Genomic DNA, 12890 nt, shown 5'->3' with positions numbered 1-12890 from the left:
ATCAGTCAAAATTACTGATCACCTTATTTCCTCCCCAAGTGCTCTGTGGCGTAACGTCAAATAACTTCTAAACCCTGATTCATTTCAAAGCTTTATTTCACAGACTCATCAGTCTCATCTCAGTTGTAAACACATTTGCTGCTCAACAAACAAAACAAATAGGAAACTGCTGTACTATATATATATATATATAATATACTATAATGTAGTGTAACATATGTACAGTATTTAGTTCTAGGAACAGTATGAACTCACTCAAACAGTAATGTCTTATGTCTCAGTAGACAGTAATATGGGAATCAGTTCAGTATCAATTATTGCATCAAGTCAAACAAGCTCAGAAGTTTCATGTTGCAGTGGTATTAAATTGGGATGTGAGAATTGAATGCAAAGCAATGCTACGCAGCATAAATAGTGTGTTAGCTTCAACAGAAATGAAACAAACACTTCAAATCAAAGTCCTACACACACCTTTATCAATACAACTAGTTAAATGACACGTTCCTGTGCTCTCTAATGTTAAATCCACACTTTATTAAACCAGTGCATCATTACTCAATATTTTTCCTCTGCTGTTAAATCCATCCACAGCCATTTCACATATTGATGATATTCCAGTTTAATCAGTCACACTCAGTTCTATATTACAACACAGCCCCCTCAGATGGGCTCTGATCTGCGTTCATACTGGCTGTGTGTGAACGTAGTCCTGTTGATCCTGTTCAGTGGGTGGTTAGCCTCCTCCTCTAGATTCGGGCACCTGCTCCCTTCATGCTGCTGTACCTGCCTCTCACTGGTGGGGCATCTGGTGGTGAGAAACACCCCTCCGACCAGCATCAAAGCAAAGGAGATCCAGCCGAGGTAGAGAGCAGGTCCCCAGTCTCTTCTCAGCAGCACAGCACCCTCCAGTGGCTGACTGCTGTGATGGCACGTCCATGCTGTGGGAACCAGCAGCAGGATTCCAGACAAAACAAAGAGAGCACCAGAAAACACTTTGATCTGGCCACGCTTAGGGAACCACACTGCCCCCACCGCAGCAATCACCGCAGCGAAAGCCCCAGCTCCAATGGCGGCCATGATGAGGGCTCTCCACGTCCGAAAACTTCCAGAAAGAGACATGAGAGACTGGTAGAAAGAGCAGTGCAGGCTGCCATCGTGGGCCAAGTCCCAGTGATCCCATTCCAGCCACACCCCGTCCCAGTAGGCAGGCAGAGAGGCCGTGGTGTTGTCCAGGGTGCCGCTCACCTTCCACAGGGCCAGACAGCGTGTCAGAATGGCACAAAGCCACCCTGCGAAGGCCAGACCGAGGGCAGCGAGCTCCAGCTGCCGCTCCATGACTCCGGCCGGCCTCTCTGCTCCTCCTTTTCACTGCAGGCCCAACTGCCTAACCAGAAACAGCTGGCAGCACAACGCACTGGGGTGGGGTGTTATTTTAACGTGTGTGCATGAGTGAGGCACAGACAATTTGCGCGTGTATGTGCGTGTGTGTGTGTGTGTGTGTATGTGTTTGTGTGTGTGTGTGTGTGTGTGTCTGTGTCTGTGCCTGTGTCTGTCCATTTTGCATGTCTGTTCAGAAAGGACAAACCGGTTCTTTGGTATTCATGAAAAGAAGAAGGCAGGGCACGGCTGTAGCTGGGTGGAGGAGGGAAGTCCCTCTGTTTGCCATGGTTTCAAAACAATCCCTTTCTCCCGGAGGAAAACAAAGGTTCCACTGTGCTGTGATTTTTCAGCCACTGGGTCGTCTTTCTGAGAGAAAATTTGATTTAAAGAGCCTCAAGTTCTTACTGATATAAAGTCATGTTCTCACATGTAGGAGTGTTGATGACTACTGGAGTTCTCAATGCAGAATAGTCATTAACTGGCACATATTTACACTGCAGCATTTATTTTGAAATCTAAGATGCAATTCATAAGCACACAAGATTTTAGAACGGCAAATGTTGGCTGCTAATAATTTCACATAAAAGAACGGTGACTAAAACATGATTAATGTAGTTTAATACTGAATCGAAATGCATGCACATTGAGCTACAAAGCTATTCATTAGTTTTCTTTGTGAAAGGAATAAATGCATATTTCATGAGATGAGGAAAGTCCATCTGATGAGTCACTGGGACAGACTGCAGCTATTTCAGAAGCTGCCAGTTAATCATAGCTGTATCAGACTTACAGTGAAATATATTTCTGCAGTGGCCCTGACAGCTCAACGCCCTGCAGCTTAAGAAAACACATACAAACAGACAAAACACAAACAAATTCAGAGAACATCGTCATCAATTTGACAACACATGTTCTGCAAATACTCACAACACGACAGAGGTGTTTGCAGGAGACACATAAAAGTGTTGAGGGGGCGCCTCAGGGTCTCACCTTGTAGATTGCGCACCTTGAAGGCATAGTCCTAACCGCAGTGGCCCTGTGCTGCATATCATCCCCTCTCTTTCCCTGACTCAAAAAAGTGCATGAATGTATTATAATACATCCAGACACAATTGTTGTTCAATGCTTTTGACTTGACATCTAGTGCATCCCAGCCAAGTTCACCACTTCGTTGTGTCCCCTGGAAACACTTCCGTTGTGTTGTGAGTATGTGCAGCACATGTGTTGTCAAATTGATGAAGATGTTTTCTGAATTTGTTTGTGTTTTGCCTGTTTGCTTGTGTTTTCTTAAGTTGCAGTGTGTTGAGCTCTCAGGGCCACCGTAAATAATAATTCATCTGCACATCATAACAACACTTCAATCTTACAAACATCTTCAAATGGCTGGTGTTGACACCGCTGTGGACAGAATTAAAGTAACTGTGTTCAAATCGTTGTGTCCCATCCTGCAGGAAACTGAAAACATATTGGAATGTATTGTAAAACATACCTTTGCAATCCTTTTCATTGTATACAAATGTTAAAGGTCCCATGTTTTACACTTTTCTGATGTTTTATTTGAAGTGTTGATCCATTAGAATATATATTTGTGGAACCAAAAACCATCTTAATGTAGTTTTACGTCTCCTCTGTCAGGGTTCTCTCTGGAGCTCTAGTAACTACTGGTCAGTGATCCGAAGAGAGGAAGCTCTGAGCCTCTCTTCTGATTGGCTGACTGGGTTTTCAGAAATCAAATAAAAATATAGCAGATTTCAGGTAAACACTCAGAGGAACCAATTACCGCAATGGTGGATGGTGGGTTCAGGTGGGCGGGGCTTGGGGCGTGGCTGAGTGTGGGGACTGCTTTGTTGTGACATCACAAAGTTACAGTCTTGACGGCTGGTTTTAAAGCTCAGTTTCTTAATACAGGCTGCGTACTTTTCTCTGTGGACTGAGGATCTGATACTTTCACAGTATTAATATAGAACCTAGACCTGCTTTATAATCAAACACATGGACATCTACCTTTATACTATATGGGACCTTTAATATATTGCTTTATGTTTTTCAATATCTTTATGGTCAATTGCATTACATCACACAGTGTAAGATGTGTGTGTTCCACCCTCGATCCTCACTTCACACATAGTTCTTGATGGCATAGCTGTTGTGTGTGGGGATCCTGGCCCGTGTGTACCCACTGGAGGGGAACCTGGCCCTCTGTGGGGGGCAGCTTGTGCACAGAATGGCTCCCCCACAGAACAGCAGCCCAGAGGTCACAAAGCCAATATATATGGCTGCTCCAAGCTCTCTCTTCAGCACCTCAGGAACACGCGGGTTGTGGAAGTCACTGATGATGGAGTTGGCCGTCCAGGAAACAGCGACTATGGTGGTGAAGGATGCCAGGCAGAAGATGGCCCCAGAGCTCAGCACCACCCGAGCTTTTATACCCGGGTGGCTCAGGCAGTTGGTGCAGCGTGCGCCCAGGAGGAAGATGAGGAATCCCAAACATCCCAGAACCAGGCTGATGCAGATGAGGCCGCGGGCTGCCTGTAGGTCTGGTGACAGGTCCAGCAGGGCGTCGTAAAGCTTGCACTGCAGCTGACCTGTGTACTCACTGACACAGGTCATCCACAGACCCTCCCAGAACACCTGCATGACCACCAGATGGGTGCCGATGAATGCCGTCACCTTCCACATTGGCAGGGCGCAGATCAGGATGGTTCCAGCAACACCTATCATGGAGAGGCTGATGCCCAGCTCCTGCAGAGCCATGGACAGTGAGCAGACTCTCTCACACCCTGGAACAAAAACAGATCAAGGTTTTATTCAGAATCGACAGATGCGATCTGACCTTTTATCACATCCTGACACTTTGCTGGTAGAAGTGAACAGTTAACAGGACACAGCATTTTGCTCCGTGATCTGTTTCATTCCTTAATGAAAAGCTTAATAATAATAAAGCTTAAAATATCCCAGTTCTTGCATGTCCTGTGTGGTCACAGGACATGTCCAGACATGTCACCCATTGAGCATGTTTGGGATGCTCCAGCCCTGCGTGTACAAGAGCATGTTCCAATTCCTGCCAATATCCAGCAAATTTGCATAACCATTGAAGAGGAGCAGTCTAAAATTCCCCAGGCCACTGATCAACTCTGTACAAAGGACATGCGCTGCACTCCATGATGCAAATGGTGGTCACACCAGATACTGACTCATTTTGTGATCCACAGCCCCACAAGTCACACAGTTCAGTACCTACTAAATGTCTTTTAATGCTGCAATATCTCAGTAACATTTTGAGGGAATTTCTTCAAATTTGGCACAAATTGTCCACATGGCCTCAGAGATGAACTGATTAGGCTTTGGTCGTCAAAGGTCAAAGGTCGAGGTCACTGTGACCTCACAAAACACGGTTTTAGCCTCTTGAAAAACCAACTTGAGGGAATTGGTTCAAATTTGGCACAAACATTAACTTTGAATTAAAGATGAACTGATTTGATTGTTGTGGGAAACGGTCAGCGACAGTGATCTCACGTTCTTGTGAATGCAATATATCATATCATATCAACATCCAGAGGGAATTTGATTACATCTGGCACAAACATTCATTTGGACTCAAGGATGAACCGATGAGAATTTGTTGTTCAGAGGTCAAATGTCACCGTGATCTCACAAAGCATGTTTTTAGCCATAATTCATGAATTCATACACTAATTATGACACAATTTAAATCAAATGTCTATGAGGATAAAATTAAGTGATGACATTTTATAGGCTTTCCAATTGGTCAAAGGTAAACTTCACTGTGACATCATATTGTTCTGCAAAAACGCTCGAGCTGTAAGTCAGGAACTTGATTGCAACTTGGTTGTTGGTGGAGGCATACAACCACAAGACTGTAATTCTAGTTTCAAAATAAACCTGCTCATTTTAGAGTGGCCTTTTATTGTGACCAGCCCGAGGCACACCTGTGCAGTAATCATGCTGTGTAATCAGCATCTTGATTTGATGCACCTGTCAGGTGGACGGAATATCTTGATGCAGGAGAAATGCTCACTAACACAGATTCTAAACACATTTATGAAGAATATTTGAGAGAAAGAACGAAGCCTTTTGGGTGATTATAAAAAGTCTTATATCTTTAATTTCAACTCATGAAGAACGGGAGCCAAAACAAAACTGTTACGTTTATATTTTTGTTCATTGTATAAAACTGAAATTTGTTCTTCTGCATCATGTCAACACAAACGCATGTGTGGCTTTTCACTTCAAACTACAACAAGGGATTGTGGGAAGAAAAATTTGAAAAGTTGTTTCCTGTAACAGATGTTGTAAGATAAAAATCTATGGAAGCAAATGGCCACTAGGTAGCAGCATGTCACAAAAGATCAAAAACAATGACAAGGTTTAATCTGCTCACAGTAACAAAAGACTGGAAGACTTGAGTTAAGGTGAGGAATCTGGGAAGAGGAACTGAAGAGAACCTCTCATCTTCTGATACAGAATAACTGTTGAAAATACCATTTAAGTTTAGACCGACGCTCACAAGTAGATCTGGTGTTTGTGAGTAGTCAGTGTTGAAATGGCGTCAACTTTTTTTTAAAAATCCCAATGTTTATGTGGTGTTGCAGATTTAACATTTATGTTGGAGGTATGTATCATCCTTTTAGCTTTTTACATGTGTCTTACATGTTACAAGGTAAAGTCTCACTATTCCACTAACAGAATGAAAAGGTGGGAGTGATGTCTGACCTCCACATCCAAGCCAGACAGAAGTTAAACACTGCAAATATTATTGTAACATTAATATTAACACCTTGGCAAACAACATGTTTAATTTCTCTTAAAGTTACTGGTTGGAAGAATCAGTGTAGGCCTTGGAGATACTCCATCTTTATCCCTCTGTTGCACTCACAGTACAGATAGTAATTGTAGAGGAAACGAAACCAGTGAGAGAGACACAGGAATGCTTAGTGGGGCAATTTGTTGTTTTGAACATTTCAAGCTCTTCAGACTCTTCCTGTGACATCTGAGTCATTTGACCCCCCCCCCCCCACACACACACACTTGTCTCTGATCTGCAGCATAATAACATGAGAAAATACAACACTCCCATGTTGTTGGCGGTGTTGACATCTTTCAAAAACAAATCAAAGCAAACTCTTTAATTTGAGATTGTTATTAACATTCATGCCTTTTATGGAAAAAACTTTTAATTAATCAATCTATTTCCTTCCTACAGAGGCAGAATATTTGTGCTGAACTGTTGGATGAAAAAAAAAAAAAAAAAAAAAAGAATGTCATGCATTACTAAACAGATTAGCCAGCAACAGTCAAAGTCCCTGAGTCACCCTGTTTGTTTCCTGGATAGTAATCAGTGGTAAGTACCTGACAAACAGGTTCCCCCAGTGTTTGGATCAAATAACCACGGGAGCATTTTTTGAAATGCATATAAACAAGAAGCATGAGAGAAGAAAAAAAAAATGCATTTATTGTGTAAAAATAGAATCACAAATATAAAAAAAAAGACCTTTTCTTTAGCTGAAACAAATCAGTTCCCATATTCCCACATGTAAAACAGAGTTTCTATAGTTCAAACAATCCTGATATAGATATACTTCATCACTGAGGCTGACATTCAGATTTAAAGCAATCTTCATACATCCAAAGTTTGATTCCTTTATGAGGACGATGTGCATATTTCCTTCATTGTGAGTTTTCTGTGCGTGTCCTTTTCTTACTTCATGAAGACAAAATCAGACAGTCATCATCCAGATTTCCATTTGCCTCTTTAAGGAACTCAAATATACGTCTTTGTTGGTGTAGAAGCTCGCAATGAGGCGTCTTTGCTGTATCCCCCTGACTTGTTCAGCAGGTAGTTCACAGAGTGGTTCCTATCTTCCTTGGGGGGACAGTTGGCACACAGAAGCGCCCCTCCCAAGACCAGCAGTCCCCCGGCCCCCCAGCCGATGTAAAGGGAGGCCCCGAGCTCTCTCTTCTGGGCGTCCACTAGCAGAGGGCTGTAAAAGTCCCTTATGATAACGCTGGCAGTCCAGGACACAGGGATGAGGCAGAGGAATCCACTGATGATCAGAATCACACCTGCTGCCACTGAGGCCCTCGCCTTGGCCCTCTCCTCTGGAATGAAGTTGGTGCACTTTCCGCCAGCGAAAGTTATGAGGAGCCCTACGATGCCTGTGATGATGGAGGCCACTGTCAGAGCACGAGCCCCCTGGAGGTCTGTACCCAGAGACAGCATGGAGTCGTACACCTTACACTGCATCTGGCCTGTGCTCTGGACCACGCAGTTCATCCAGATGCCCTCCCAGATGATCTGTGATGTAACAATGTTGCTGCCAATGAAGGCAGAGACCCGCCACATGGGTGAAGCGCAGACGATGATCGACCCAATCCAACCTAACAGGGCCAGAGCGGAGCCTGCCATCTGCATCCCCATGGAGGCCATCGTCTCCTTTCTCTGAGCGTCTCGGAGAAAATATCAAGAGCTGATCAGGTGTTAATGTGCATCTGAGGCAGAAGGAGAATGAAGAATAGGAGGCGTGAAAACCAAGCTATTAAGGACATATTAAAGGCCCTGCCAAAGAATACCAGCCATGCAGGATTCTTTGTGAGAAAGGACAATGGAGGTTGGGGTTTCGACCATTCTTCTGCACGGATATGAAGATTGTGTTTCACAAGGTTTCGTTGGTACTCTCAACTAGGAAAAGGATGTATGTAACAGAAAAGACACCAACTTGCAAATGTAGGTAGTGTATATGCAGAGTGGAGCACAGGGAGTGATTGCACAAAAGACAAGGCCACAAGTCTGCAAACTGTGAGAATGAAATGAGTCGAGGCAAACAGTGATCTGTCTCTGTATGTACACATGTCTATGTGCACAATGTGATGAGAGTGAGTGGGAATAAATCACTCCTGGTTGTGAATCATACTGTAGATATTTGGAGAGGTATCATCTTAAACGCACTGAAATATTATCAGGGACACAAATATGAAGAATAAAAGGAAATGCACTTTGGAGGTTTACAGTATATGCACATGTACGTATATCTACAGAAATCATGTCATATTGTGCTTTATAACTGTCTGGCTTTAAGAGAATCATAACGTGTTGTTCTGTGCCGACTATTCCAACCTCAGAAGCGATAGTGTAAATGTCTGTCTCTTCATGTAGGTCCACTGGTGGAAGAAGTATACAGAAATGTAATATATTACATACCTGTATATTTCCCTATATCAAGAGTGATGTTGCCATATATATCACTTATAAGGGGAAATAGTAATATCACTTATGACGAAGTTTATAACATGTATGAAATACGCAGTAAAATTTGTATATGTACATATATTAAAAACATCTGATGTTTACTTATATGGTATAACATGTTGCAACCACATATGTTAAAGATATATATTTAATTTATACATGCAAGTTTATCAAAATAACATACATATAAAAATTCTATATGCTTATATGTGTTTTTCTTATTGATTTCTCATTAATGTTAAACATGTCTATCTTCACATTCTAGGAAAGTGGTCTCAGACTTTTGGACTCTACTGTTTGTAATATCAACATACAGTATATTGACATGATGGATATATATTTCTGTAAAACATGTTTAAAGTATAAACATACTTACATAAACATACATATTTGTATGTGCTAGAGATGTCAATACATGAAATAGGTCAAATTTCTAATGGGTTTCACATATTATTTTTACATTTATGTTTTTATTTTATATGTAAATATATTTCATGTATGGAAATACATAGTATACATATATTACATTTGCAAGCGTTACTGTTGAAACATTATATGACCAGGTATAACCTAGTTAGGAATGGCATTTCATGCTGAAAGTAGAAAAATACCTTCATATGATTCATGTACCGAAACCAGTTTTTCCATCTCTGCTTGGTTACTGGTGCACTAGACTGTGATGACGGTGCTCCACTGCCTCATCTCACAGCTATGAGTATATTCTCTCTCTAATTGCAGCAGGCAGCTCAGGAATGTGATACCAGGTCAAAAGTAGAAACAGAACAGGGTGTGTTCAACACCGGTAAAACAACCTGCAATGCTGTGCTGACATCATGTTCTGACTCACAGCATAGGGAAAATGCAGAGGTCATTTCCTAGATGTGAAACCATAAGTGTTTGTAAACAACTCATCCAAAGTAGAAGATAAAATATATCAGGTGTAACTACCTCTTTTTCTGAAGCCTTCCATTTCTAATCACTATTGTAAAATAAACAGAATTTCTGATGTCACAATGCTCTGGTCAAGGTTTGGTTCGGTTAAGGGGACCTTCGTCAACATGGTCATAGAAATGACCATGTGGAATAACCAAGGTTTGTTTTCTTGGGACAGTGATACATTTTCTGTGTAACTCTTTTCACATTGGAACTGACATGACATAACAATGATATATACATATATATATGTGTATATATCATTGTTATGTCACATATATATATATATATATATATATATATATATATGTGTATATATCATTCTTATGTCATATATATGTATATATGTATATGATATAATATCAGTGAGCCACACTAGCTGTTGTGCCTGAGAGTCAGAGACAGAGAAGGGAAGTCATAGTGTTACGAGATGGTGTTGGTCTTGGTCTTTTCATGGAACAGAAAGAACAACACAATCCTTATCCTCATCATTATACATCAGTTGTTGTGGAATTTCAGCACCAGTGTGCGTGACTGCGGAGCCCAAACACACACGCACACGCACACACACACGCACACGCACACATACACACAAACACACACACACACACACACACAAAATCCGCATCCAAATACAAATATAACCCTGTCTACAACTAATCTGTAACAGCAAATACATATTGTAGGAAACATAATGTTTTCTATAACAAGGGCATGTTGTTGATTTGAACATGTGACCTAAAACTTCTCACACGTGTTTGTCTTCTGCCAAAATATCAGATCCTGCAGAATAATATCCACTTGTAGTGACTACACTGTTATTGAACATTTTCATGGTTCTGTTTAGAGGCTCTGAGCCTCTCTTCTGATTGGCTGACTGTTTCTGAGTGATCCAATAAAAATATAGCAGATTTCAGGTAACAACACTCAGAGAAACCAAATCCTGCAAGGTGAGATGGTGGGTCCAGGTGAGCGGGGCTTGGGTCATGGCTGAGAGCAGTGACTGCTTTGTTGTGACATCACAAAGTTCCAGAAGTTACGTTTGCTACAAAACATATTTGCTTTTGGAGTCTGGTTATTTAGAAACATACTTTAACGAGACAGGGTTTCTATGGGAGAAGCGAGTGTTGTAAAGTAATAAAAGATGTTTATTACCAAGAGAACAAGAAAAAAATTCCCTCACAACTGGTCAGCAACTACAGAGACTGTCTGATTATCTTTTCCACAGTGTTGTGATTTACCTGTAATTTAATTGTTTACTTAATGCAAATCCAAGCTAATACTTTTTAATTCAGATTGTACTGTTTGTATGTGTGTAAAGCTCCTCTCAGTTTATTCAAACTAACACACAGTTACCAGTTGTAAGGAAAAGCGTTGATGGGACGCCGCACTGTACAACTGGTTGAACCAGTAAGATGTCTGCATGAAGGGATCAAATAAACTGTATGATTTTAAATAGACTGTCACTACACTTTGTTAGTACAAGTGTTTCTCAAATAAATGTAACCAGTCAGAAACAGACAGTTCGGTTTCCTTTCTGACAGGCAGCATCAGCAGCTGGATCATCGCTGCTTTTGACAAGATAAAGTTGAAACTTATAGTTTCAGTCTAACATGAACAAAATTTGAAACAGCCCTTACAAAGCTACTGCTCACAGTCACCTCTCATTATATGAGATCACAAATATTACATATACTATACTATTTATTTCTTTTATTTTAAAGTTGCCTATACCCTGAACTTACTAAAAACATAATCATTGTATTAAAGAAATATTTTCTCACATCTCTTATGAATCTCTATGTTATTACTTGTTGCTGACCTACTTTATTCTACTGCTGTATTTATTTTAAGTTAATCTTGTGAATATAAACAACAGAAAACAGACCAACTCCTTTTTGAACATCAGTGGATGAATTAAAAGACACATGAATATCAGGTTGATAAAAGTTTTATTAAAAATCAGTGATTTCAATAAACATAAGTAATCATTTGACATTGCAATGAAACAAACATATTTGTAATCTATTTTATACAAGAAATTCACAATATATTAGTGGTACTGTACAAGTTTTCCTAGCTTTTGCTCACCATTAACCTTCTAGCACAGCTGAGATTTGCCAAACATTCAGAGGAAAAGAGCTTTGTAACAATCTTAATATAGAACAGCTTTCATTCAGTCCAGTCATCATGCTGCCGGGAGACTTTCTTGTGTGCACTGTAGTTTCACACCACCTCTCTGTGAAGTGTTTCTCATTCTTCAAGAAACACTCTCTCTCTCTCGCTTCCACCAGAGAATTCTGAGTTTCTCAGAAAATCAGTTCTCACTCTGCCTCACATTTTAAAAACGCGAGACATAAACCTTTGGCACTTTCACAAACTCACAGTGAAGGAGGGTTGCTCAAGAAAAGTAAAACAGTTTGCAGTCTTTCTCAGGAGAGTGGCGCTCTCAGACGTAGGCTCGGCTGGTGGCTGTGGACCTGGCGCCGCCGTATTTGACTGGATACTCTGGGCTTTTCTTTGGTGGGCAGGAGCTGCAGAGGAGGGCACCACCCAGGATGAGAATCGCAGCCGTGCCCCAGCCGATGTAGAGCGCAGCCCCCAGCTCTCTCCTCTGGGCGTTGATTATGACTGGGTTGTAGAAATCCCTGATGATGGTGTTGGCAGACCAGCAGACGGGGATGAGGACGAGGACTCCGGCACAAATGAAGACAATTCCAGCAGCGATGGCCACCTTGGCTTTGGAACTTTTGTTCTCCACAAAGTTGGTGCACTTTCCCCCAGCGATGCCCAGGAGGACCCCAAAGGCTGCGACAATGATGGCGACGACCACGAGAGCTCTGGCGGCCTGGAGGTCCTGAGGCAGAGCCAGAAGAGAATCATAGATCTTGCACTGCATCTGGCCTGTGCTCTGCATTACACAGTTCATCCATAAGCCTTCCCAGATGACCTGCGCTGTCACAATGTTGGCGCCAATAAAGGCCGTGACCTTCCACATGGGCAGGGCACACACAATGATGGTCCCCAGGAAGCCGATGATGGCCAGGGCAAAGCCCAGCATCTGTCGTCCCATAGACACCATGATGAGGTCTTGTTTGAGTCACTTGGAGGTTTCAGGAGGTCAGCTTAGCTCAGGTTGTAAAGTTGAATGAAGACCGTGGCACACTTTCCTCAGTTATAAGGACGTCGTTCTTGAAGGTGGAGTCAAAATGTCCTTCCCTCAGACCTGAAACCCAAAGCGTTGAACGACTTACTCGTCCAACCAGATTCTTCAACTTATCAAGAGTGTGACAGGGAGTAGTATCGATGA

At 41.8% G+C, this 12890-nt stretch overlaps 4 protein-coding genes across 4 annotated transcripts; all 4 read right to left on the bottom strand.

The window, feature by feature from the left end:
• Positions 1-102: 102 nt before the first annotated feature.
• Positions 103-1370, bottom strand: LOC111216959 (claudin-3-like). The gene has a single exon (XM_022738629.1). The coding sequence runs from the start codon at positions 1333-1335 to the stop codon at positions 661-663; it is 675 nt and encodes a 224-aa protein (XP_022594350.1). The 5' UTR covers positions 1336-1370; the 3' UTR covers positions 103-660.
• Positions 1371-3347: 1977 nt separating this feature from the next.
• Positions 3348-4134, bottom strand: LOC111216934 (claudin-4-like). Its single transcript, XM_022738594.1, has one exon. The coding sequence runs from the start codon at positions 4132-4134 to the stop codon at positions 3499-3501; it is 636 nt and encodes a 211-aa protein (XP_022594315.1). The 3' UTR covers positions 3348-3498.
• A 2591-nt stretch (positions 4135-6725) lies between these two features.
• Positions 6726-7865, bottom strand: LOC111216860 (claudin-4-like). Its single transcript, XM_022738492.1, has one exon. It carries the CDS (start codon positions 7826-7828, stop codon positions 7163-7165), a length of 666 nt encoding a protein of 221 aa, XP_022594213.1. The 5' UTR covers positions 7829-7865; the 3' UTR covers positions 6726-7162.
• A 3650-nt stretch (positions 7866-11515) lies between these two features.
• On the bottom strand, positions 11516-12750 carry LOC111216878 (claudin-4-like). The gene has a single exon (XM_022738520.1). It carries the CDS (start codon positions 12660-12662, stop codon positions 12030-12032), a length of 633 nt encoding a protein of 210 aa, XP_022594241.1. The 5' UTR covers positions 12663-12750; the 3' UTR covers positions 11516-12029.
• Between the last annotated feature and the right edge of the window lie 140 nt (positions 12751-12890).

This window comes from Seriola dumerili, unplaced genomic scaffold, assembly GCF_002260705.1.
Source record: "Seriola dumerili isolate Sdu_G_001 unplaced genomic scaffold, Sdu_1.0 BDQW01000036.1, whole genome shotgun sequence".
NCBI lineage: Eukaryota > Metazoa > Chordata > Actinopteri > Carangiformes > Carangidae > Seriola > Seriola dumerili.
This window is presented reverse-complemented; position numbering and strand designations above follow the sequence as displayed.